This window comes from Asterias rubens, chromosome 18 (genome assembly GCF_902459465.1).
Source record: "Asterias rubens chromosome 18, eAstRub1.3, whole genome shotgun sequence".
NCBI classification, from domain to species: domain Eukaryota; kingdom Metazoa; phylum Echinodermata; class Asteroidea; order Forcipulatida; family Asteriidae; genus Asterias; species Asterias rubens.
The window spans coordinates 11569464-11594718 of record NC_047079.1 but is presented as its reverse complement, the minus strand read 5'-3'; the positions used below and the strand labels follow the sequence as shown (position 1 = coordinate 11594718).

Genomic DNA, 25255 nt, shown 5'->3' with positions numbered 1-25255 from the left:
ACCCCAAGAATTCATAAAGCACAAAAGAAACAAGTGTAAGGTGTTGTATTGATCCAATTAAGTTTGACAAACATCATGAAAGTTAATCAATTGTGCAAAATAAATTGGTTTTGATTAACCATAAAGTATAAGCTTCTTAACTTACAACAAATTAGTAGTTCAAATAAAAATTTGCATTTTATGATTTCATCAAATACAAAAATCTTCTGTCTCTCAAAAAATATCACAAGGCACTATTCTTTTTCTTTAATACTTTTCTTCCTTTTTACATCTCTAATCCAATCTGGCATCCAGTATATTAACTTATACCAGACTGCCCCGTATGTCTTTTTTTTTATAGTAAACTTCCTGACTTTTCATCAGCAAAAAATTGAATTTTTTCTAATTCCTTGTGGTCTTTAGTCTTTACTTTGTGTGCAATCTACAATCCCGGCCATATCTCGTTGGGCCTTCATGGCCCAACCTCGTTCCCAGGGGTGATCGATCTCGCCGCGCCATTTTTTCCCAGCATGCCTTGCTCGATCATAACCCCTGGAAGTGTAACTCCAAAATATCCAAGTATAAGGGATATTACAATTAGTCCTGTGGTTGATCCGTTCTGTGTTAAGCGTTGATCACGCACGCGCTGTGTGTAATTAAAGTCATACTTGCCTTGGCGTTCAGTGTTGCGTGACAAAAAAATGTGAATACGTACATCTTTATACGCACGTGTTTCGGCGTATAGAGCTTTTTGGAGACGCACGGCGTTTCAAAATATTGCGCGTATATGATAGCCAATCAAAGACACGGATTGGAGTTTCCCTCCCAGGGGTTAGAGACGTACGCAGAGCTAGCGTGATACGGCGTGCTGCCCATGGTAGCGAGGTTGCCCTGGCCCCTTTCACCATGGTTCTCATTGTCTTCTTCCGTGTTGCAGTCAACATTGAGCGGGGTGACGGGGGTGAGAATGTTTATTGTCAGTGCACAGCGGGTGGCCCAAGCATTTTGGCAAGGATTGTAGTCTGGGTTTGCACTTGACTGTTTCAATGACTGGCCAGCAGGACCAGTTAGCTTGTCATTTCATTGTTCTATCAGGTTTTTTACTGGTCCATAAACATAATAAGCACTTTGAGACGGCCAAAGATAAAGTGCTTTATAAGAGCTCAGTAGTATTATTAACAACATACTGCGACGTTGAAAAGTGGAAATTATGTTACTTTAATTTCCTATAAAATGTCTTTTACTACACTAGGTTTTGACCTGGCAAAGAAACAAAGGAAAGAGTTCCCATGCAATAGACCGTATTGAATTTGACCGTGACGTCACCATTCAAATACCTGCCCTACAACATGGCGTCTGTGAGCGTGTGCGTGTACGTACGTGTGCCATAGAAATCAAACCTGGAACGCTGTGTGCTTCATTGATGTACGCGTTAAGACGCGCATACGGTTTGCCCTCCAAGATGTATGACTGATTCATCGTTCTCGTTGCTGAGATCAATGGAAAAGGGAAAAGGACCTGTCAGTCGGACGCCCGTTATGGTCTCAAAAGTTCCCAAACGATTGTTGTCTCGGTGCAAGATGCTTGTTATGTTGATCTGCCATTACCGGTATAAATCATTGGAGTTAAGAAGTTTGTGTTAGGTTGAGTGTCAAGACTGTTAGATACCTTCAGTAGACAAGACTGGAATTTGTCAAGAGCTGTCACGATTATTTCTAAAACAAAATAAAACAAGTTTTACGTTAAGTGGTTTTTAGTCATCCATTTTCTACCAGAATGGAAAAAGATACAGTTAAGTTTATGATAATAACTGAGCAAAATTATCTAATCAAAACCAGTGATTCATATTATCTAGTTAGTTTGTGAGTTTTTGAGGGAGAATAATGGATGCAAAGTCAGTACATAGGAAAGAAAAGTTTGCGGAATAATAGTTTTTTTTACGGTTGTTGACTTACGTTGCTTCTTTCTTCTTCAGTAACTCTACTTTCCAAGGAGGCATGTCTCGGTATTTCATTTCATCAGCTTCTCGCTGCTACAAAGTCAAACGGAATAACACAATCACATTTAAAACGTTAAACTAAAATGTACTGAGAGAGAGATTGGTCGCTCACAGGCGGTACTCAATAACAATAATAATAATAATAATAATAATATAATAGTAAATAATAATTATCAATTTTTACAGAGCACTTTATCACAACCCGAAAGGCGTCTCAAAGTACTTCCAACCTTAGTACCCCTGGTCACTGGGCCTTAAAACATTCCTTAAACCATCTCAGCTCCCTATCGAACAATCCCATAAATCTACTCAGTGGAAGTATTATATAGAAAGACAGTTATCCAACATTGTACAAAGAACAAACTCTACCTGGCAAGTAGATACACACTTGGCGTTACCGCAAACCAAATATTTATTGATACTTCACCATGCAATGCCTCAAATCATATTGTACACAATAAATTAAATGAAATGGAAGAAATTCTTACATACCTTCTCTATTTTGTAGTCAGTAGCTGCTTGTAGATTAGCTTTATCAGCTTCCTTCTTAGCCAGGAATCGTCTCTTCCAGTCCGGTAGCTCAATCCCACCTTCACTCACCATTGGTATCTTAGCTAAGAAGTCTGCAGCATAGTACACCTTGGGTCCTTTATCCAAGACAGCACTCAGGTTTCTTGGTGTAGTGTCCTTATTCACCTGTCAAGATTAATATTTAAAGTGTCCATAAACTAATTTTAATGACAATTTAATACAATGTATTAGAAATAGGATTTGAAATGCCTCTGGCTACCAAGCAATCTTGGTGGTCTAGTGGCAGGAGATTTGCTCTAAAATGGTAAAGGCGATGGGTTCGTATTGCCACCTGAGTACAATGCCTGTGGATTTTATTTTCACAGGACTCAGGAAAGTACCAAGTATACAGTGCTTAACATATTAGTGTGTGGATACATATTCTTTATCCTGATGCTAACCTATTAAAAGGAATATTTACTTAAATAGAAAATTATACTCGAAAAACGGAAAGATAGAAGAACAAATTTGATTTCGTGCAGCATGTATTTTGGGTTGATAAAGCTATTTTGAAGAAATTATTCATGTCATTCACTCCAAGCTTCCACTGGACATACATGTAGGCCTATGTGATGGCTTTCCAAATGTTCCTGTCCATCATGCAATTGCCTTTGTTCTCATAGGTCAGGTTGGAGTCTTAAGTTTTTCACACACCAGCAATTTAACTGGGGTCCCTTGCTAAACTTTAACATGGTTGTAAAATGTAGCAATGTATGACAAGATTTTGCAAGGGAACTTGGGCAATGGTACATTTGGTAACATTTTACAATCATGCTACAATTTAACAAGGGACCCTTGCTAAACTACTCTTGTGTGAACGGGGCTTTATAGTTGGTTCAATGTATGTTTTGCATAGCCCTCCTCTGTCTGTCTTTCCCAATGTGGGATGCCACGGCACCAGCACAAGGATAACTACTAAAATTATTGAGGAATAATTAAATTATTGCATGACTTAATTAACTTGTAAATTAATTGTCCTAGGAGTTTAGACTTTCCTGGCTTTATTTAAATCACATCTGCTAGCAGCTGGGTCATTGACAATTACAGCCGTAATAATAAAATATTGTTATTTTTATATGTCCCTGGCCACTACAGAAAAATCATATAATATACAACTCGTATGCAGAGCACTTAACTACAATTCATGCTGTTCAAGTACTGTAGAATGAAGCGAAATTAATTTTGCCATCAAAGATACGTTATAGGCATTCATCAATTACAGTTCGTTTTTACATAATTTATTCTGGCTGAAAAATTATAAAAATTCTGACAGTGATGATATCTAATGGATCGTAGTCTTTTTACATTTGCTGCTAAAAAGTGCATATGGCTATCAGTATAATTAAATTTAATTTAACAAAATTGCAATTAACGACAATGAGATTTAAAGCTAGGCTCTTTCACAATATGCAATTGAGAGAGCAACCTTTTAGGTTGTATATTCAATGAACATATTATGTGTAATCATTGGCGGATAAGCTGTTTGCCAAAGCATTTTTTTTTATAATTTTTTTTTTTTTTTTAAAGTGGCACCAAGACCTCTATGTCCCCTAAGAAAGTCTAGACCAGAGTGAAGAGATCTAATAATTGCATCATGGACAAATGATTCAGGAAATGAATCAACAAACAAACAACAAAACCAAATTGGTTGTGTCAATGGCTAATTGGTAGGCAGTTTGTTAACAGCAAAATTAGCTCCTTCTCTCTTTTTCAAACAAATCAAAACAAAAAACAGTTGATATCAGTGTAAAGGACGTAGGAAAGAGAATCATGCTTAGTTTAAATTTATCAAGATTTCTGGACACTATTGGTAATCACTCAAAATAATTGTTAGCATAAAAACTTACTTGGTACAATCAATGGAGAGCTGTTGAAGTGACTGTTGTTTTGACTGGTGCCCACTAAATTTTTGCTTAGCAAAAACATTTTTTAAGCAAAAGCAATATTTTATGCTTAACAGCTTTATGAAATTGGGCCCTGATAATAGGAAACAGGAAGGAGATTCCATAATAATATGTTGGGAACTAACAAAAGAGTAAATCCTTCAAAATGTCACGGAGGAATACATCTTGAAATTGACTTCTTACCCGAATGAATCCAGACTGATTAATTCGTGTTTGTCGGAGCGAGGTCCCAGCCTTTATCTCCGCGATTAAATCAGCATGATTTCCCCTGCTAGGAGAACCTCGAACAAAAACACAAATTGAATTTCCTTACTGGGAAATAAATATTCAGGAGATGAATGGATACAGGAGAAATGGTTGAACTTAACAAGCATACTGTAGTTTATGTTGAATTAAAGGAACATTACAGAATTGGTTTTGCTAACAAACAGTTGTTGGTAGTGTAAACACTCTATGTAATCATAATAATAATAATAATAACCCGTTTTTATATAGCGCTTTTCACACCCGGAGGGCGTCCCAAAGCACTTCACATTATTACCCCTGGTCACTGGGCCTTAAATCACTCCTTAAACCATCTCAACTCCCTGGTGGGGAGTATGCAGCCTGTGCAACATTAATATGCGCTACTCGGCTAAATCAATCACAAGAACCATCTCTGCCCTCACAGGTACCCATATACCCCTGGGTGGAGAGAAGCAATTATAGTTAAGTGTCTTGCTCAGGGACACAAGTGTCATGACCGGGATTCGAACCCACACTCTGCTGAACAGAAGCATCAGAGCTTGAATTCGGTGGTCTTATCCGCTCGGCCACGACACCCCGATATAATCCACCATATACATAAACTTACAAACCTGTAGAAGTTTGAGATAGATCAGTCTACTGGTCACGAGAAAATAGTGAAAAACCGATTACACATTTTGCATGACATCGATGGAAGAAAAAAAAACAGAATAAAATGCTCACTGAGCGATAAACTCCAAACGCGAAATTAGATTATTAATCTCTCACTAAATATGACATTTCAGTCATAATTATTTCAAGGGATGCTTTTCAGTATCATCATCATTAAACCGTGTAAGTTTGATGTAAATCTGTGAACTTTGTTTCTGTGATTTTGTTTCTTACCAATTCTGTAACGTTCCTTTAAGAATGTTGTTTTCTGAGCAACCGTTTTTGTGAAATCAACAAAATTTAAGACAACATATTGAGTTATTTTGAAAAGGTTTGTAGGCAAAATGCTAAATGATATGCATGTTGGGATATTTGTTGTGAATTGAGCTTGGAGGATAGTATCGATTTAATGTATTAGAAAACCTGCATTTCTTTCTTGCCGAGTACAAAGTATTTTTTCTTCTTCAAAATTTAGAAGTAAATTTATACATTTGTAGTGACATTGTAGAAAGAATCCTCTGCTATAACCCCCAGGAGGTTCAGGGGCTTCATCCTCTAGACTAAGGGGAGACTCGAGCCCACTTTCTTAGTTCTGGAGTTTACAAAGGATGCCTAAGGGAATAAGTTTTAAAAGATTTTGATAATAGTTTAAGACTTACTTGATGGTCTCGGGGAGCTGTTTGAGCTGGTGGGCTTCAGAACCACACCAGCCAGATCACTGGGTGACGGTGGACCTGCCACATGAGGTGACAGATGTGGTGACAAACGTGGTGATACACTGCTGGTCGGACTGCGGTGGTTAAAGCCATTAGGGAGAGCTGGTGGAGGTGGAGGAGTGGGGGATGGAGTGACTATACTAGAGGTGATGAAAGACAAACGTGACGACACATCGCGTGGTTTGCGATTGTGATCAGTTCCATTTGAAAGTCCAAAGGGTGATGCTGCTAAAGCCGTTGGTATCACAATCTTCGTGGGCCTGTTGGGAGTTATCGCTCTCAAATCAGGAGGTGGTGAGTTGGTGAGAGGTGGTGGTGAGGACAGTATGTGTGCTTGTCTTCGAAGCAGCGGTGATTTGATGACTGCTTCCAGAGATGAATTAAGCGGAATCATTTGCACCGATCGTTTCTTTGGGCTCATCTGATTATCCTCTCTCCGTGCGATTTCTTCCACCATCACCGTCGTGCTGAATCGTAGCTCTTTCTTGTCAGGTGAGAGCTTTGTCGGAGATGTAACCGTTTCATCAGGACTTTGTGATGTCCAAGCATTCTTCGGATATGATATGACAGACTCTTCTCTCGCGGTCTGTCTCCGGAGACTCTTCTTTGGCGAAATGGCAGGTGGGGTGGTTACCAATTTTTTTTCTTGAGGAACATTGTTCTCCCTTCCATCATCTGTTTGAGTTCCTTGAGTGCAAACGTCTTTTGCGTCATTAAATTTCTGAGGAGACTTTTTTTTTTTCTTCGGAGTGATTTTGACAAATCCTTGCCGTGAAGGGTCAATTTCAGAAAGTTTATCAAAAAGCTGGACGTACTCTGGATCAGGTGTAGGCTCCGGTGACTCGGTGACTTCATAGCAACCAAGACGTTCGATGAGTTCCTCACCGATGGTTCCCATGGAGGATGAGCTCTCGTGGTCAGACAGGATGGAGGACGATAAAGAGGAGGAGGTTGGGGAGCTGTGTTTGACGTACACTCCAGCCTCATGATCAGAAGGGATGTTGTGACAACTGCGTCCTTTGCCCTTGACCTTTCCACTCTGAAACAAAAATGAACATAAACAAGATTATTTTACTATTTGAATTCAAAGTTGCTTCTAGGTCAAGTTTTCTATAGCCACAACAAAAACAAGAAAAGTACCCTGATTTCAACTTTAATAAGACAATTGAAACAACTAACAAATAATATATTTAAATTTAAAATCTTTAAACAAAGGTAGAAAGTGATAAAATGAATGCTTCACTTTTAAGCTTTTACTGAATATATATATGTACAAGGCTGGCCGAATTTCAAGAACATTATTTGTTGTGAAAACACAAAACAATCAAAACACAAAACAATTATGCTTACCAGCCTAAATACCATCTCATATATTATACCAGTTGTGACTTGTTTTCTGCTATTTTTTGCTCAGCAGAAACTTACTAAGCAATATTTTCTGCTTCAGCAACTCTATAAAATAAAGCACTCAAGTTTGGGTAATGAAGAGGTGTAGTGTGTCACAAAGAACTTATGAAGCCAGGTTCTTATGAACGACTGACAACAAACTGATTTAATTTAGTCAACTTACCCTTTTCTCGATACTTCGAAGATATTTTGAAACTTGTAGATGACCGCACTTTTTGGCTAGATCGGATGCAACAAGAAAATCTTTATCTTCTTTGTTTACATCACAACCATGCTCAACTATGATCTTGGCGCACTGTGAATAAAATCAAACCGAAATTAACAAATGAATATTTAGTAAAATTATTCCTAGGAATTATGTTTAATTATTTCTGCTAGTCCCTAATAATACGAAGCATTTATATAGCGCTCTACGGAGAACAGAGCGCTTTACATGAGACTAGGAAAAAAAGGAAAAAGAAACAAACTAGGATGGGTGGGGAAACAGATATGAGATCGCCTCTCGCAGACCCGCGGGGAGCTCATTCCATAGGCAAGGGGCAGCCATGGAGAATGTGCTGTTGTAACAGTCACTTCCATTGGAAAATCGTAAAATCTAAAGGAAACATTTAAGGGGCACCAAGGCCAAGGCCAGGGGCAACAGAGGTCATGGCCTCTGTGTGTAATTCTAGGGTTGGATTTCATCAAGGCAATAAAATCCATCGTAAGACAAATTGTCAGTATCACCATAGTGATTTGTATTGTGACTACGCGACATCACACTATACTAAGCAACTACGATTGATTTGCAGTTACGATCAATCTTAGCTCTTTGTGAACTCAGCCCCAGGCCTGTAATCATAATCATTTTTTATCCAAGCCCCCACCTTCAATGATCTCCAAACTCTAACGCCCTTCATTACATAAATCCACCTGTTACTAACGCATACCTCTAATTGACCATGCTCAGCAGCGTCATGTAATGGAGTACCTCCAAGGTGATCTTTATCACAGGTTGCTCCGTTCCCAAGCAGCCATCGGACTACATTTGACTGACCACGGCTAGCAGCAAAGTGAAGAGGAGTAGCACCATCGTTATCTCTCTCCATTGGTAACACGCCTTGCTCTTGGATCTGAAACACAATACTAGGAATAATTAGAATAGGATCATACCCAATGGCAGAAGGGTGTCCCCTCCAAAATTTGCCTATACCTTAACACTTCCTTCTCCTGAAAGTTCAGCAAAATATAAAAAGAAAAATATTTTAGGCCCTCCTGGTTAAGTAAAAGTTTGGAGCTACAGGGTGTGGTCTAGTGGAGATTGTCTTCAGAAATCAAGCACTGTCTCCATATTCTTCATCATTATTGAAACTTACATTTTTTCTTCAAAGTGGATTGCAAATAGAAAAATTCTCAGTTGTTCACAATTTGTTTTCTGGGTCATTAAGCCAGTGTGGTCACTCCCTCCATTGTTTTCACTCCTGCTGCTTTTCTTTATCAGTCTTTTACATTTAAAAAACACAATGAAGCTTTTCCATGGAAACCACCTCCTAGAACAAATAACTAAACCTTTCTTCCATCCAGACAACCCAATAAGGTTCAAGTATGTAAATCATGAAACCACTTCAAATTTGAAGAGGCTTCAATGAAGTGCTTGGTACGTGCTCATGGCATGCTTTCAATCGTTAGCAACAAAAGTATGTTTTGTCATTTCCATTTAATTATAGGTATAATATGCATTTTGATGTTCTGATTACAAAACAAACATGCTTGAAAATGCCAGTCAGAGAACAAATGTTTGCAAAAATACAATTCAAAGTATGATAAACCACAAGGAAAACTGACACCATATGACTATATTGGATAACTCAGTTGGTAGAGTGTTGGGACATTAATCCAGAGGTTGAAGGTTCAAATCCTGCTATCGTAAAATTTTGTTTGTACATTCCAAAAATGCAACAACAAATTTGCAGATGGATTTCCTTTTTTTATTCATAAATATTTTGTTTTAAACCAGAATACAAAATAATGAAAACAGGTTTTTGAGGGCGGCAGCCTTTTCCCTTCTTCTCAAGGGTTGGGGTGGATAAATGGTGTTACTTACTGAAGGAGTTCATTGGAGGGGATGCCTGGCCATTAGATACAATAGCTTACCATCAAATACATGGATTGTACTAGTCTTGCCAGGGAGGGAAGTGGGGGGGGGGGGTGTCCTACCTCTCAAGGCTCTCTGTATCTGCTGATTTCTGGTTGTTAAAAACAAATAACTCTAACAACAAAAGTAAACCCATCAGCAAATGAATCATTGCATTTTTGGATTAAACAAAGACAAAATTACTTCAGCGGGATTTGAACCGCTGACCTCCAGATTAATGCGCCATCACTCCACCATACTTGCTCGAAGGATCTTCATAAGGCTTGATAGCTCAGCTGGTAGAGTGCTGGCATAATCCCTTTCCAGGAGTGGATCAAGATGGCTGTTGGCTAAAGGAGTTTTTTTGCGGCCTGGATGCCTGGCCATTGAATAGAACAGTGTACCACCATACTCATACATTGTATGAGGCTTGCCAGGGAGTAAAGGGGCTGGGGGAGGGGAGGGGAGGTGTACCCTATCCACACTATCTGTATCTGCTGTCTTCTATACTCTATGATTCTTACCAGCCATATGACACAGTGTAGTTGGCCGGTCTGTGCTGCGGCATGTACAGGTTGCATCCCATCATTTGCCCGCAGGTGCACGTTGGCCCCCGCTTTCTTCACAAGATGTTGAAGGCTCGCTAAGTTGCCATTCTGGGCTGCGAAGTAAGCTGGTGTTGCACCGTTCTCAGTTCGCTCATTTGCCATGCTGCATTGAACAGAAAAAAACACAAATATTAAAATAAATATCATTATTTTTGCTCCAATAATTGGCAAGCTAACAAATGTAACAACAATTAAGACTTTTCTGAAGAAATGATTGGAAGTGACTGCAATTATATTAATCTCAATTGATTGTTTTTGTGATGGGGAAAACTTTATATGAGAGATTTTTCACAGCAAGGAACATTCAATTAATATAACCAGAATTATATTTTTTGAATGGGTATTTTATTTTCTTCATACGCTGTTATTCATTATAACAGATTGGGGGATTAAAAGTATGATATTATTATTAATTTAAAAGCTTCTATTTTCCCTTACTTGCTCCAATCGTAGATTGAATTAGTACTTATAATTACAGCCTTTATGATGTTAAATTATCCAACTATTAAAAAACAAATTTCATACTTGTCATTATACCTTATACTGCAACTTGAACACCCAGCAGGGTGGATTTGTGCACATTACAAGTCTTTATTATTATTATAAATTCAAATAACTGTAAGGTAAACACTCAATCAATCAACGAAATAAAATAAAACAAAACAAGAGTTGATGCCTGAAAAATTTAATAAATTTTAATGGGTTTCTGTCACTCAATTCACTCTCATTATCAATTAGATTTCAATAATGGCTCTCTAGTTTGACTTTGAACATGTCATTTTTCAGTTTCTATCTCTCAGATAAAATGGAACAGGAAAACCACAGTAGAACCCACTCTCTTGTGTCAATACACATTAGAGTAAAAGGATGCGAATGTTGACGAAGGCTCAATTTTTTTTTTTTATTTCTGAGATGTCTGCTGGGGATTTTGACGGTCTTTGTTTTGTCAAAACAAACGTGTTCCATGAATAGAATCAGCATTTCATTTCAGAAAAATTACAAATTATTTGTGATATTACTTTTAAATTTAATAACATTGAAGAGGGTGTGTATGTGCAGTTTTACTCAAGCAGTGTATAACCATACAATATTCAAATAACAGGAAAATATATAAATTTAATATTTGAAAATTTCAGATTGTTTTTTTAAAGGTTGGTCTTGTTTTTTTGGTTTTATGTTGGTAAGGCTTCAAATATTTATTAAGTGTTTAGTGAGACATTATGTTTTCTCTGAACAATTATTATGAAACTTCCTATAAGAATTTATTTAATATGAAACACATTTCATTCAACAATCTTAATCTACATGTTTTCTACATGATTATTGTAAAATAAAAACAGGTACAAAATGGAATACTTCAATATTAATTAATGATATAATTAATATTTAAAAATATTAATTAATGATACATTTTAACGTTAATTGACTTTTACAAAATAAGTGCAGCTTTGATCGAATTTTACGATACAAACAATTTTTTTGTATTATTTAGCCTATTTATGTTTTACTGAAGAGTGTGATCTGCATTTAATGGGAATATTAAATGATTACCAGGCTGTTTGCAAATAGCATATTCCTAGCAAAAATTTAGAGACTATAATAACAACTTGAAAACAAGACTTGTCCATTTCAGTCTTCATCCTCACACTAAATAAGTATCAGCCATAGCTAGATGTATCTATTGGCTTATTGAGTGCCATGCTTTACAAAAAGCAGGTGTTCCTGGCTTGTAGGTTGGAATAGTTCAGGATGAAACGCTACAAAAGACTTCCTGGCGATAACACACAATAGTGGCACATTTTCACTCGCTACAATTTGCATAAAAATGGTTTCTCTTTAAATGAGGAATAACTTCAAGCCCAATGATCAGTTTGACTTTAAAGAATAGACTGGAATGGGCTCTGATTTTGCAAACAGATTTCAATAAATATGACTAATCATAAAAACAAAAGAATGATATTGAACTGTTATTTTCATTTATTTTATTTGTAATATTAATTTTTATAGGCCTATATATGTATATATATATATTTTTGTGGGTTTTTTTTTTTGGGGGGGGGGTTGTGTTTTTTTTAAGTTTTTTTTTAAGTGCGACTTTTCGCAAAGCATTAAATGCATTACTTAATATGTTTCAATTGAATTACTGTTATGTTTTTTTTCTTCTTTCTATTTTGTATACTCGTTTTGAGTTAAAAAAAAAAATAATAATATGAATGTTTGTTGTATTTGTTTTATATTTCTAAGGTAAACAATAAAGTGCAAAATTTTCAGTTCTATTATTTTTTGCAATCAAGTAGGCCCCTAATTGTCAATGTATACTGATGCAATTGCAGAGTTATTTTAGTGCCTTCAATTCTGTCTAGAGACTCCAGAGTTTATTTATTGATTTGTTTTTATAGTAAATTTGCTGTTTATGAAGTGTTGGGGATGTTTCTATAGTCTGTCATTTACATAATCACATATGTTTTCAAGTGGTAAGTTGAAGCACAGTCATTATAAACAATGGAAATAATATTCCAGATGTTAGCAAAAATCAATATTTGAATATTATGGAATAATGAATTAAGAGAGGTATATGAATAAACAGTATGCAGTTATGCAATAAAATATTGAATGTATTTATACATTTACTAATTTGTTGCAAATTTAGCTACAACTAAGTAATCCAGAAAGTTTTATGGTGCTTTAGTCTGTGATTTTCTTGGATCCTTAACTAGTGGAAAGAGGAAGGGTGGGGATCAGTTACTAATTTAAAATATGGATTGTGTTCAGCCTGAGTTTTTTTCAACGATTGCCAGAGTGAAAGATTCAGAAGCCTTGGGGTTGGTAGGACAAAACAGTTAAGTGTGTATCAAAGAGTCAGGCATTTAAATTATACCAAAATCCAAATAATTGTGGAATGGTATGGAGAAAATTTAGGCCACACATGCACAAGAAAGACCAATGTGGAATGGTCAAAAAGAGGACTTTCTTCTGCAGGGGAGCGACATATGCTAGATAGATAGATAGATATAGAAAGATAGATTTCCCAAACTGCATAGTCTGTCAGGGTTAAGGTGTCAAAAGGTAGATTTCCTGACAAAATAATTTATGTTCATCATCTTTTTTGTATTATAAAAAGGTTTTATAAAAGCCACCCTAGAGTCCAAATTCATTCCTACCAAGTTGAGATACTTTATTTTGTTCTATGGTCAGGACAACCAGGGATTGACACATTCATCGGAATTTCATGGCCAGAGTCATTGATGGATGTGGAAATTTGTTTCATGCTTTACTGCATAAAACACTTAACATTAGAGTTCAGTCACAACAGCCATTTAGGGTTGCTTTAAGTGGTAAACTGAAAGATGGTTCACACTTATGCTTCTTTGATTTGGTAAGATCCGTTATGTTAATTAGAGACTAGAAGATTTAATGTTAATTGATAAAATGTCAAAACCTCAAGCATTTTTCTCCAAGCCTACATTGTCAAAATGTCAACTTCTTGAATTTATATTTGTGGCATTACACAGTAAAAATATTAATAAGTAAATATTTTCAATTCGGGGAGCATCTTAACAGCAAAATGTTTATGAATTGTTGACATTCTTTTCTTTATGCATATAAATAATTAGAAACAACGAATACAAAGTGTGAGATATGTTTGAAGCTGTGCATGGTGTCCATAAAAAAAATATTTTTCCTGAAGAAACGAGAAATGAATAAAATACTCTTCAAAACATTTAGACCATACCAACCAATGGTTCTTTTCATTTACCTTGAAAATTGACTTGCTATGAGCAAAGAAATAATTCGATGCAAATTATTTGTTTTGTTTGATAGGTACTAATATTAAATGAATTGAATTCATACAGAGAGAAAAAAAACAGCGATTTTCAAACGGGGAATTTAACAGAACCGTGTTAGCCAATTAATTTACCAGACATTGGCAGATATGATTTCCTAATGGTTTAGATTGTTTACTCAACGTGATCAAAGTACAAGGTTAAGTGTAGACAGGAATTTGCAGGTGTTAAAAGTGATCAATACATTTAATTAAATAAGCCAAATACAGAATAGCATGAGGTCATCATGATATTAGCATTTGTGTGCAAAGTAAACTGAGATTTTTTAAAAGGGTAGGCCCTAAACATTTATAAAAGAAATTGCACAAGTTGCCACATTCTAGTCAGAGATCTGAAATCCAAGTAATAAAATTGTCAAAAATTTCAAGGAACAGTTAAGAAAGAATAACCTTAGGAAAAATATGTTTATACAAAATCTCAGCAGGTATTTTGAATTTATGGATTTAAACATCAGCAGAATTGTTATTTGTTGGACAGTAATTCAAATTTATAAAACTTGTCACAGTTCAGTTGCATGTTTACTGTTTTTATCACTATAGGTTTCTTGTCATAAAAGTGACAATCATTATTTTTGAAATATTTTTCCCTGTAACAATAAAGACATTTGTTTATGCGTGTTGTGTTGTTACTTGGCCTTGGAGAAAGATAGATCTGCTATAGGGTTGAAAACGCAAGGCCATTTTTTTTGTGTGATTATTTTTTTCACTATGAATAAGCAATCCAAGACATGTTGGGGATGATGAGTTCTCTCCTCCTCAAAGCACATCTTACATCATCGAGAGACCATCACTATAGAAATCAAAACCCCATTGAGGATAGGAGTAATGAGACAAATGCATAATTTACTTTCTTAGACACAAAGCCTTTAAAGGCACTGTACACATTTGGTAATTGTCAAAGACCAGTATTCTCACTTGGTGTATCCCAACATGACAAATCTGCAAACATTTTTACTCAATTGGTCATCAAAGTTGTAAGAGAATAATGAAAGAAAAACCACCCTTGTTCCACAAATTTATGTGCTTAAATCTGCCTAATAAAAGGCTTCAGCTGAAGTATTTTATTATTTGAGTGAGAAATTACCTCTTTCATAAAAACTAAGTTACCTCAGAGGGAGCAGTTTCTCACAATTTGTCATACTATCAACAGCTCTCCATGGCTCGTACCAAGCAAGTAAATTTTCATGCTAAAAATGTTTTTGAGTTATCACCAATTGAGTGTCCAGTGTCTTTCAATAATGACTTACTCTGGCAATGCATTGATGAGATATAGCAGACATGATAAGTCTCCTTTAGCTGCGGCATAATGTAAGACGCTAACACCTCTTCTGTCCTTGTCTCTAAGATCTAAAGCTCTCTCCTCTACAAGGTATTGCAGATGATTAAGATGTCCAAATCTACAAAGGGGAAAGTGACATTGATCAGATGTGACATCTTAATTTTAAAGACAAAAAACAGGGTTGGTCGAGTTGACAAAGTATTCAGACAGTGTTCATGTTTTGTGTTATCAATCATGAAAATAACAAACCTGTAGAAATTTTGCCTCAAATCTGCTGTGGGAGTCGGGAGGAAATTGTGAAAACATGGAGAATTGGCATGTAAATATTGGTTAGATTTTAAATCTCATTAAATGTTTTTGTGCAAAGCAATATAAATGTAAATTAAGTATTCACAAAATAAAAGGATAACTTTCCGTATGGCGCCACCACTTTGTCACTCATTTTTACAAAAAGGGATATCCCATTGAGGTAAATTAGATACTACGTTATTTCATATCGAATGAAAAAGTGGTGGCGCCATACGGAAACTTTTCCAAATAAAAATCCAAACAAGAACACTCAAGTGGAAATATTTGTCAAAGTAAAACTTAAGAGAATAACTAATTTTAAGCAATCTCTCTTAAAAGGGGGGAACATTTCATTGAACAACTTACATTCCATTGCTTTTAAAATATCGATTTTAAACACAGTATGTGGTTTATATATTTATTATGTGATTGCTGGTAATGACTGGGTTAAGGGTCTAAATCACACGATTGAGTGTTTGTGAAAACGTTCATAACAAATTTATAACCAACTTGAACAAACACTCTAAATATGAAAAGTTAATGAATAACTTCAAATAATATACAGACAAAATATGAACAAAATTATCAATTGGACTTTAAATATTGATTGTCCATTGTGTCAAGTTATTTTCTGAATATGTGCCATGTTCCCATTTGTACTATTTTCCTCCTTGTACAGAAGTATAACCCCTTGAAGTATAAGTCCTCTGAGAATTCTTGAAATTCCATTGAACACAATGAGAACAATGGGGGGGGGGGGGGCACCATCCATGCCACATATCGAGCACCAATACCCCCCTTCCTCCAAGTCACAGTTTCGTTGCATCAGTTTAAAATGGGAAAGACAAGATAATTTCACCACAAAGAGTTAAAAAGTAAAAATTCCATATAACAATAAATTGAGGAAACTCGAAGAAACTGAAAAAGAACATCTCATAAGAAAACAATTGGAAACCAAATAGATTTCTTTCTGTCAGTTAGTGAAAGAGCAATAATTGTTGTCATTTTTCATGAAGACTAATTAACTCAGAAGGTATTAAAACAAATCTCAATATTTGCATAAAATCATCAATGTTAGTTACCTTGCACTAAGATGTAAAACTGTTGCCCCATTATAGTCTCTAGCGTTCTCCGGACAGCCCCATTGGAGCAGATATTCCAGGCATTTCTGGTGGCCTGCAGCAGCCGCGTCATGGCTCGGTAAAGCTCCATTCTGAGCCGTAGCAATTGTAGAATGACCCGCATCTTCCACAAAGAATTTCACAAGGTCTAAATTCCCCGAGCGAGCAGCAAGATGCAGGCATGTCGCCCCGTACGGGTCCCGTATATTGCGGCCGAGTTGACCCGTTGCGAGGAGGCGTTTGACGGTAGCGAGCTGTCCCGTGCGAACCGCTCGCAACACTTCATTCGTGCTCATATTGTCATCACAATGTCACCAGTTTCCACTTATTTTTGTCCACTTGTTTCATAACTGAGATCATCCAATTCTTTCAGATTCTTCCAGAAAAACAATACATCAATCATTACATTCTCCAAACATGATACACTTGTTTGGCCGGCTGAAATTCTAGCACAATTGAAATAACCAACTATATTAGCAGACGACATCGCACATCGGTTGCACAGTGAATTTTTATGCAAATTTATCACGCCCAAAATAGCGCCCAAATTAACCAAATCCCAACCCGAAGCGCACGCTCGTGATTGGTTCACTTTACAGGTGTTGTAGCCCAATAAGGCGTAATTGAAGCAGCTATTATTGGACTTTCAGGCCCCGCCCAAATCAAAGGCCACAAGTTTTGCCGACATTGCTTGGAAAAACATCGATAAATAAATAATAAATACGGCATGTAATTCAGCAAAAAATGTATAGCACTGCGTGTGAAGTTATTAACAAGTATTTTATTACTATTATTTTTTATACAAGCAGCATGAAATAAAAAATAAAAAACATTGTTTTTGTCCCCTAAGCTTTTAAAACCAAACCTTACTTAAACAGAAGAGATCATCTCGGCACGAATATGTATTTATTGAAGATAGTCTGGATTCACATGTAAGCAGCTCCACAAACAAGTTCAATATCTTATCTGTAATTAACATTTTTTAGGACTATAAATATGACAAAAATTACTCATGCAGTTTACACTTTTGTAAAGCAAAAAGGGCGCCCTCTATTGTTACATAATGAAAGTGAAATTAACTGGAATGTTGTAATTCAGAGGAATTTATTTTTAATGATTTTAAAAAACTGTTGGGTTGGATTAGCGTATTATTTACATACAAACCAGATTTTCAAAGGAAAACTATTGCCATGATCAGTATCACAGCAGGGCCTAATTCCATAAATCTGTTAAGCATAAAATACTGACTGCTTGACAAATTACTTTGCTAAGCAAAAACTAAGTAGGACACCAGTCACAATTCAATCTTAATGCAATTTTGGCTGGTAACCCGTTTCTATTAACCAATATTTTGTTGTGCTTTGCAAGTGTTTGTGCTTACAGACCTTATGAAATTGGGCCCAGGTCCTGATGGAGTTTAACCTCTAACCCAGCTAGGCATAAAGGGCACTGTCATACACAGAAACTGGGTTCGAGTTAAAGGCACTGGACAATATTGGTAATTAATCAAAATAATTGTTAGCATAAAAACTGACTTGGTAACAAGCAATGGAGAGCTGTCGATAGTATAAAACATTGTGAGAAACTGCTCTCTCTGAAGTATTGTAGTTTTCGAGAAAGAAGTAATTTTTCACTAAAATATTTGAATTTGATTACAAGACCTCAGCTCAGAATTAGATTTTGAGGTCCCGAAATCAAGCATCTGAAAGCACACAACTTCGTGTAACAAGGTTTTTTTTACTTCCGTTATTATCATGCAACTTCAACAACCAATTGAGTTCAAATTTTCACAGGTTTATTGTTGTGCATATGTTGAGATACACCAAGTCAGAAGACTAGTCTTTGACAATTACCAATAGTGTCCAGTGTCTTTAACTCTAAAGTACAGCAAAAGGCCCGCTATGATCATGAGTTGACAGCAGTCCCCCTTCAATCACAAAGCTCATGCAATACAAGTGGTTTTGGCCCATACAGTATCAAGAATATAGTAAAGTAAAGAATTACTTACAGAGGATTTAGCATAGTTTGTACAAAGAAGTAAAATGTGTAAATTAATCAAAATTTGTTCACCAGGCAACTGGCATAAAACTAAGGCTACGGTGGAACTGGCCTTCATCATGTCACATGAGAGTCAAATAGTATTAGGCCAGACACCTTTTTCAAAGCAGTTTATAACCAAATTTGATCTGAAAGAAAATGATCTTCACATGACTTTGGTGTCAGTTTAGTCAGCTGTTAAACTAGTCCATTGTCCTTCATGATGCTGCCATTTTGAGTTCATTCTGTTCAAAGCAATGCATCCCAAAGTGAGTATAGTGTGGTGTCCTTTTTAATCTAAAAAACAAGATTTGGTGTAGTGAGAGTTATTGTTTCCTTAGGCCTGGAATTTCACGAAGGCAAACTAGGCCATGGCTTCCGTTGCCCTGGTCTTTGGCCTTGGTGCCCCTTTAAATGTTTCCCATAGACTTCAAAAATCTCAAAATGAAATGGCCTTGCCCTCTCAAAGATGAAATTCAGGCCTGTTTCCTTCATCCTTAGCACAAGATAGTGTTCTGTTTAGTTTCATATGTCCTCAGCATCTCCTCCAGCGAGGACGTCGCATCCAGAACCATCACGGACCCTGGGACAGGAAACTTCTTATGGATCAACCAATCTTCATATCTTTGATGAATACCTTGTAAATACTCCAGCGGAATACCCTCTTCTTCATCTCGGCAACGCTCAAGAACTCTCTCATGACATTTCTCGGGTGTGGTCTGAAGATAAATGATGCGATCAACGCTGAAATCATGGTTTCTGACGACCCATTGGTAAAGCTCATCCAGGACTACAAACTCTGGGTCGGACATCTTCTTCTCAAGATGCATGTTTTCAACGAAGCAATATCGAGCGCTGTGTACCGACCGCTCCATTAGTTTGATAGGGGTGTCAACTTGGATGCTATGATTCTCCAGCATGGTGAGTTGAACGTAGGACTGGAACACAAAGCTCCATTGTTGAGGGTCATGATACATCAGATCAAAGAGATTATGGCCACGGACATTCTGCCATTTCTTAACAGGCTCTTCAATAACAGTGACGTCCTTCTGCTTAGAGAAGAAGTTCACGAGGGTAGTCTTGCCTGCCCCGATGTTTCCTTCAATAGAAACTGTAAAGGGTTTCTCTCCATCTTGGAATTTAAAGTTTCTCGATGATGCATTATCGCTCATCATTTTCACAAAGTTCAAGTGTTTACTTAGAAGACACAAAACGTTGTACCACTGTTTACTGAGTGTTCTGTTTAAACAGATGCTATGGTTACTGGCAGAACGAGCCACGACTCTGAAGATTCTACTGAGTAACATCGTTACTGAATAAAAGGCACATCTGCGAAAGAAGATTCAGAATCCAAATTTAAATTAGCATCAGGAAAAATATACAAGGAAAACCTTATCAAAAAGCGTTTGACAAATTCATCAGAAAGTTTCATGTCATAAAACCATAATTTTGTAAAAGAAAGTCTAAATCCGAAACCAGAAAGCAAATAGAATGCATTTTTACATATTGAAGTTGAGATATCCGACTTTAAATTTCAAATTGTACTGTGTATTCTGTGTAGTTTTTAAAAATTAATAAAATAAATTACAACTTCAACTTGTATTGTAAAATTGTACAATTAAACTTTTTAAGTCTGATAAAGAAATGCTTCATTTCAATGATAATCAACAAACTCAAACAAAGAAAGAATTCTTCCTACAGAAGAATTAAGAATGACACTCCTAACTAAAGTCCTAATATTTCTAAAATTCCTACTCACTCTTGTTCTTAACAACATATTTCTTTCATTCGTTTATCACTCACTTTGACTCGGTCCTTTGTTATTGATGAGAGAGCCTGTTAACAAGATTTCACTCAGTTCACACTTCCAAAACTCGAGGTGTTGTTAAATTTTGTGTGATCTGATTGTATTGATCTGTTGATAGACTTCTCGACATGTGTACTGTTACTTTACTTTACAGACAGTGTTCAATAATAGTTTCAGTGCATTTACAGCCAAATTGTGTTATCTAGAATACAGAAACCAACTCTTCAAACACAAGTTGCTCATAACTTCCGTCCTTACTCAATGGTTCTATAAATTATTTTTATGGCTGACTCACTAACCTGTGTGTAGACAAATTACATAAACAAAGCGAGCTGGGGGAATTTTGCCTGGACTTGCAATGACAGACGAGAATAAATTATAATTGCATGTGTGATGTAGGAAAAATAGTAGACTGGTACCCATCTGAGGCTTGGTGTAGTTTGTATACAAATACGCATAGGTTTCACATTTAGTCCGTGTGTTGATTTTGTGATTTTGACGTAAACAGAGGGCGCTATGCTAAACTAACGGAGGTCGAAAAAAAGGAATATTTTTAAGACTTCTTATTATTTTGACGTCCACAGAGGGCGCTATGTAACATTAGCGGTACGCTGGCTGGGTCATGGAGGTAGAAGTATTTGTGCGTGTGGTTAATAAGAAGTTGGTTTTTATGTAATTTCTCTTTCAAAAATCAAAATATACTGCACTGTAGCGCTATACATAATTCATACGCATTTTGTATTGTTTACTGAGTGTAATCATCATAAAATGCGTTGTTTGCTAATGTCTGCTTGCAAATCTGCCTGGCTCCCAGTCGTACGGGTGTGATAAATTAACACATAAGGCATTGCACTTTGATAGCACCTAACTACTGCAGCTTACCTCGACGTGTCACTCTTTCTGATTTAAATATCAATCCGCCAAACATTTAATAAATTCTGTTTTGGACAAATTGTAAAAACAAAATGCCTAAACTTGGTTTAATTTATTTGTAAAACATTTCAACGTTTTAGAAGCTCATTCTTTAACAATTTTTACATTTGGGTTGGGGAACAAAGAGCACTATATTTTGTATAGTTTCTTAGGTGCAATGAGTCACCATAGCAAATGTACACGTTGGTTAAATGCCGTATGTTTCTGAAAATAGATCATAATACAAGTGATAAATTGTGTTTGTTTACTTCCCAGCTTCAGCTATGTCGACGTGTACCTAAAGAAGTAAGTGAACTATGGGTTGTATTTCATCAGATTAATATGTTTTCGTTAGCTTTCACGACAGTCATGTGGTGTGGTTATGCTATAAGATGTAAGAAGTGGTATTTAAGGGGCTAAAGCTTGTGTCGAGTGACCACAAACAACATACAAAGTCATCAGCTTGTTGTTGTTGTACTGGAAAAAACTGATTGATTTGTATTTGTAAGCTGATCTGCTCTTCAGCAATACAACCTATACGTTTATTGTGCACGCTGAACTTATTAATGCTCACCATTTTGTCATCATCAATGTGAACGTTTCCTGCCCCAAAACAAAATACGAACATTGAGTTTCGCCTATTTTAACCATTTTGATTTGATTAGATGATATTTTGTTCAGCTGTTTTCTGCAGGATAATTCTGTTGTAACTTATTTTTAAAACCAAATTCTCTGATAGAACTTGAGCACCATGATCATCCAAGTTGCGTTTGTTTGCCTTGTGATCTTCATCGCGCATAAAATCACTGAGTGTTTCAAGAGCGGTTTCTCTGCAAGAAATCGCGACCATGGCTCAGGTACCCCAACTAAAAAGCCACCAGCATACAGTTCTTTGTACCCAGACCTAACCAGCCCACCGGTTGGAAGTGCTCTTGCCAAGGTGCTTGGATGGGGGAGAGGAACATCGTTTCAAACCATTGTTGATAAGTTTAACTCGCTGGATGAAGTGAGTAACGCTGTGAGGAGAGCCGGTTTGGAATCGAGTAATTTATTATTTGGTGAGTATTGTAGTACCATTGTGTTATATTGAGTGTTATTGCTCTCTTTAAACATTGGTCTTATTATGGCGACTATGATAAGACCGATGTTAAAAGAGAGCCATAAACAGCCAAACAAGACGGGCAGTTGCGATAACCTAACCCTCCATGGCTGGAGGGTCGAGGGTTCTGTTATGGCAACTAGGTGGGCCAGTCCCTGTGTTGGTTGGCAAAATGAACTTGTGGTCCCTATGAGATGTAAAGCTGTAGTTGCTGTTTAATGCACGTCAAAGAAACCATCTCTTATCAATAAGAGAAGGAGTTCGTTTGGTGTTTCTGGCATGGTTGGCAATTCCATGAGCACAACCAACACAACCTGTGTGACCCCCTGACAAGGGTAGTTGTTGCAGTAACATCAAGACAAACAGGATATGTAACTTTTTAAGCTCATTTTCATAAAACAATTTGAAAAAGCTGTTTGCGTTTTTGTTACCACATTTTTTAATTTTGTTGGTTTTTATTATTAACTTGAATCTTTATTTTATTTTCTACCAGGTATCGACTACACAAAGAGCAACCTCTACACTGGGAAACAGACATTTGGAGGGAGGAGTTTACACGCTATTGAGCCAGGAGTCTTTAACCCATATCAACAGGTTTGTATATAAACTTTGTACCAAACTCAAACAATGTGTGCAAGTTGGGACATTCCCTCAATCAGTTGGTGCAGTTCATCTATAATTGGGCAGTCTGTCTGCAGTTGGACCAGTCCTTCTGTAGTTTGGCCAGTCTGTTGTAGTCATGACAGTTAGGGACACTTTGTCTATAGTTGGACCAGTCTGTGTACAGTTGGGCCAGTCTGTCTATATTTGGGCCAGTTCATCTATAGTTGGGGCTGTCTGTCTATAGTTGAAAAGTTTTGTTTATACATGACCATTGGATATAATTAAGCCTCCTTTTTTTTGTATAGTTGGCCCTGCCTCAAGAATAGGCCAATTATTGTTTCATCATCATCGTCATCATCAGTGATTGACGACAACTTGCACTTGAATTGGGCAGGATGACAGGCGCACCACATCTCCAATTCAATCTACAGGGTCTAGAGTTCATCAGCAATCACACAGTGCCAATGTCCTCCATCACAATCTTATTCGCTTCCATTTATAGTTGGGTCCCAACTTGAGTTAGACATACATATATTTCAATTCATACTCCTCAAAAAATACTTGTTGTAACTTCAAACTTAATTGATAATTTCAGGCCATCATGATTCTTGGTCAGACCTTGGCGCCATTCGACGACGACAACCTTCTACCAGTCTACGGCTTTGGTGACATCACAACCCAAGGTCAATCAGTTTTTCCGTTCCGCTCCGATGGAGAGTGCCACGGTTTCCATGACGTCCTTGATTGTTACAATAACATCACACCAACTGTGACACTAAGTGGTCCGACAGACTTCGCTCCAGTCATTCAGGAAGCCATCAAGATTGTCCGCAAAACAAAAGCGGTCAGTGTTTCAAGTTTATCCTTTTTTAGTTAAGAGTTAGCAACATTTCAAATCACCCGTTTCCTTCAAACTGGCTGATGATGCCGAAAGCCAGAGCCAAAATTGTGGTTTCAAAGAGAACCCAAGTATATGAAACCTTTATTTGCACTATTCTCACAAATCAAATGAAATCCTGTTGTGGTGTTGCTTTCTTTTGAGAGATTTTACACACCCAACTTTCCTCTTGTACAAAGTACCCCCCCCCCCAAAAAAAAAAAAAAAGACTTTTAATAAGAATTCCTGAGTATCCCATTGTTGTGACTGATGGCCCACTAAATTTTTGCTAAGCAAAGAAACTTGTCAAGCAGTATTTTCAGCTTGATGAATTTGGCCTCGAGTGCTCTACCAGCTGAGCTATCTACACCACTCTCCCTATTTCGCTTACAATGGACAAAGTGGTCATTATAATTTTCAGTTTTTTCGGTGTTTCCTCTCTCCAGCAGTACCACATACTTATCATTATCGCGGATGGCCAGGTTACCAGTGAAAAGAGAACACGTGATGCTATAGTAGAGGCTTCCCGGTACCCACTCTCAATCATCGTGGTTGGAGTCGGCGACGGACCGTGGGACATGATGCGCGAATTTGACGACAAACTTCCCCAGAGGAAGTTTGACAATTTCCAGTTTGTTGAGTTTCACCGAGTGATGGTTTCGGCAAAGAGCGGACACCAGGAATCAGCGTTTGCGCTGCAAGCTTTAATGGAGATCCCTGATCAATTCTTGGCTATCCGAAAACTAGGGCTTCTGGATTGATTTTGTTTATCTGACTGTAGCTGAAGATGTTCTTCTAACAAGAAATTTCTCTTGAATGCAACGAAGAAGATACCTCATGTATGTTAATTTTTGGTTTTACCCATATACACCACCCATATGTGTTTGCACTGTATACTTGGTACTTTCCTGTGCTCTGTAAACAAAATCACAGGCATATTTCTTGGGTGGGATTTGAACCCACGACCTTTGCAATTCTAGCGCAGTGTCTTACCAATACCAACTAGACCACTGAGATTGCCTGGTAGCTATGCTATTTTTTAGCAGCACGTACCGCAACGAATTTAATAAAGTTCAATATGCATCAGGGATAAAGAATGTAAATTTTTGGTTTAACCCATATACACCGATGTGTGTAAGCCCTACCTCATGTAAATATAATCTTGAGTGTGCATTAATTAATTGTTAACATCATA

General features: G+C 36.9%; 3 protein-coding genes across 6 annotated transcripts; 1 reads left to right on the top strand and 2 right to left on the bottom strand.

Annotated features, from left to right (window-relative positions):
- Positions 1 to 1385: 1385 nt before the first annotated feature.
- On the bottom strand, positions 1386 to 17030 carry LOC117302120 (ankyrin-1-like). Its single transcript, XM_033785919.1, has 10 exons — positions 16687 to 17030; positions 15285 to 15434; positions 10110 to 10296; positions 8402 to 8584; positions 7636 to 7767; positions 6009 to 7104; positions 4636 to 4733; positions 2471 to 2674; positions 1935 to 2011; positions 1386 to 1694 (listed from the first exon to the last, which is right to left on the bottom strand). The coding sequence occupies exons 1-10, from the start codon at positions 17019 to 17021 to the stop codon at positions 1673 to 1675; spliced, it is 2484 nt and encodes an 827-aa protein (XP_033641810.1). The 5' UTR covers positions 17022 to 17030; the 3' UTR covers positions 1386 to 1672.
- A 2136-nt stretch (positions 17031 to 19166) lies between these two features.
- LOC117302370 (deoxynucleoside kinase-like) lies at positions 19167 to 20957 on the bottom strand. 3 transcript variants are annotated; one of them, XM_033786293.1, is made up of 2 exons: positions 20869 to 20957; positions 19167 to 20091 (listed from the first exon to the last, which is right to left on the bottom strand). In XM_033786293.1, exon 2 carries the CDS (start codon positions 20067 to 20069, stop codon positions 19260 to 19262), a length of 810 nt encoding a protein of 269 aa, XP_033642184.1. In that variant the 5' UTR covers positions 20070 to 20091; positions 20869 to 20957; the 3' UTR covers positions 19167 to 19259. The 3 variants fall into 3 exon arrangements, with proteins under 3 accessions (XP_033642184.1, XP_033642185.1, XP_033642186.1); XM_033786294.1 differs by lacking the exon at positions 20869 to 20957 and adding an exon at positions 20566 to 20839; XM_033786295.1 differs by lacking the exon at positions 20869 to 20957 and adding an exon at positions 20522 to 20571.
- A 758-nt stretch (positions 20958 to 21715) lies between these two features.
- LOC117302315 (E3 ubiquitin-protein ligase RGLG4-like) lies at positions 21716 to 24979 on the top strand. 2 transcript variants are annotated; one of them, XM_033786210.1, is made up of 5 exons: positions 21716 to 21787; positions 22221 to 22539; positions 23074 to 23174; positions 23779 to 24027; positions 24510 to 24979. In XM_033786210.1, the coding sequence occupies exons 2-5, from the start codon at positions 22233 to 22235 to the stop codon at positions 24819 to 24821; spliced, it is 969 nt and encodes a 322-aa protein (XP_033642101.1). In that variant the 5' UTR covers positions 21716 to 21787; positions 22221 to 22232; the 3' UTR covers positions 24822 to 24979. The 2 variants fall into 2 exon arrangements, with proteins under 2 accessions (XP_033642101.1, XP_033642100.1); XM_033786209.1 differs by lacking the exon at positions 21716 to 21787 and having other exon boundaries at positions 21812 to 22539; positions 24507 to 24979.
- Positions 24980 to 25255: the final 276 nt, after the last annotated feature.

Bases quoted from the DNA above. Each gene is read 5' to 3' on its own strand.
- LOC117302120 (XM_033785919.1), bottom strand. From the start codon at position 17,021: ATGAGCACGAATGAAGTGTTGCGAGCGGTTCGCACGGGACAGCTCGCT. The intron at 2,675-4,635 runs GTAAGAAGTCAA...TAATCTTGACAG, and splicing joins ATCAGTCTGGATTCATTCGG to GTGAATAAGGACACTACACC. The intron at 2,012-2,470 runs GTATGTAAGAAT...TTGACTTTGTAG, and splicing joins CTGACTACAAAATAGAGAAG to CAGCGAGAAGCTGATGAAAT.
- LOC117302370 (XM_033786293.1), bottom strand. From the start codon at position 20,069: ATGTTACTCAGTAGAATCTTCAGAGTCGTGGCTCGTTCTGCCAGTAAC.
- LOC117302315 (XM_033786209.1), top strand. From the start codon at position 22,233: ATGATCATCCAAGTTGCGTTTGTTTGCCTTGTGATCTTCATCGCGCAT. The intron at 23,175-23,778 runs GTTTGTATATAA...TGATAATTTCAG, and splicing joins TCTTTAACCCATATCAACAG to GCCATCATGATTCTTGGTCA. The intron at 24,028-24,506 runs GTCAGTGTTTCA...TCCTCTCTCCAG, and splicing joins TTGTCCGCAAAACAAAAGCG to CAGTACCACATACTTATCAT.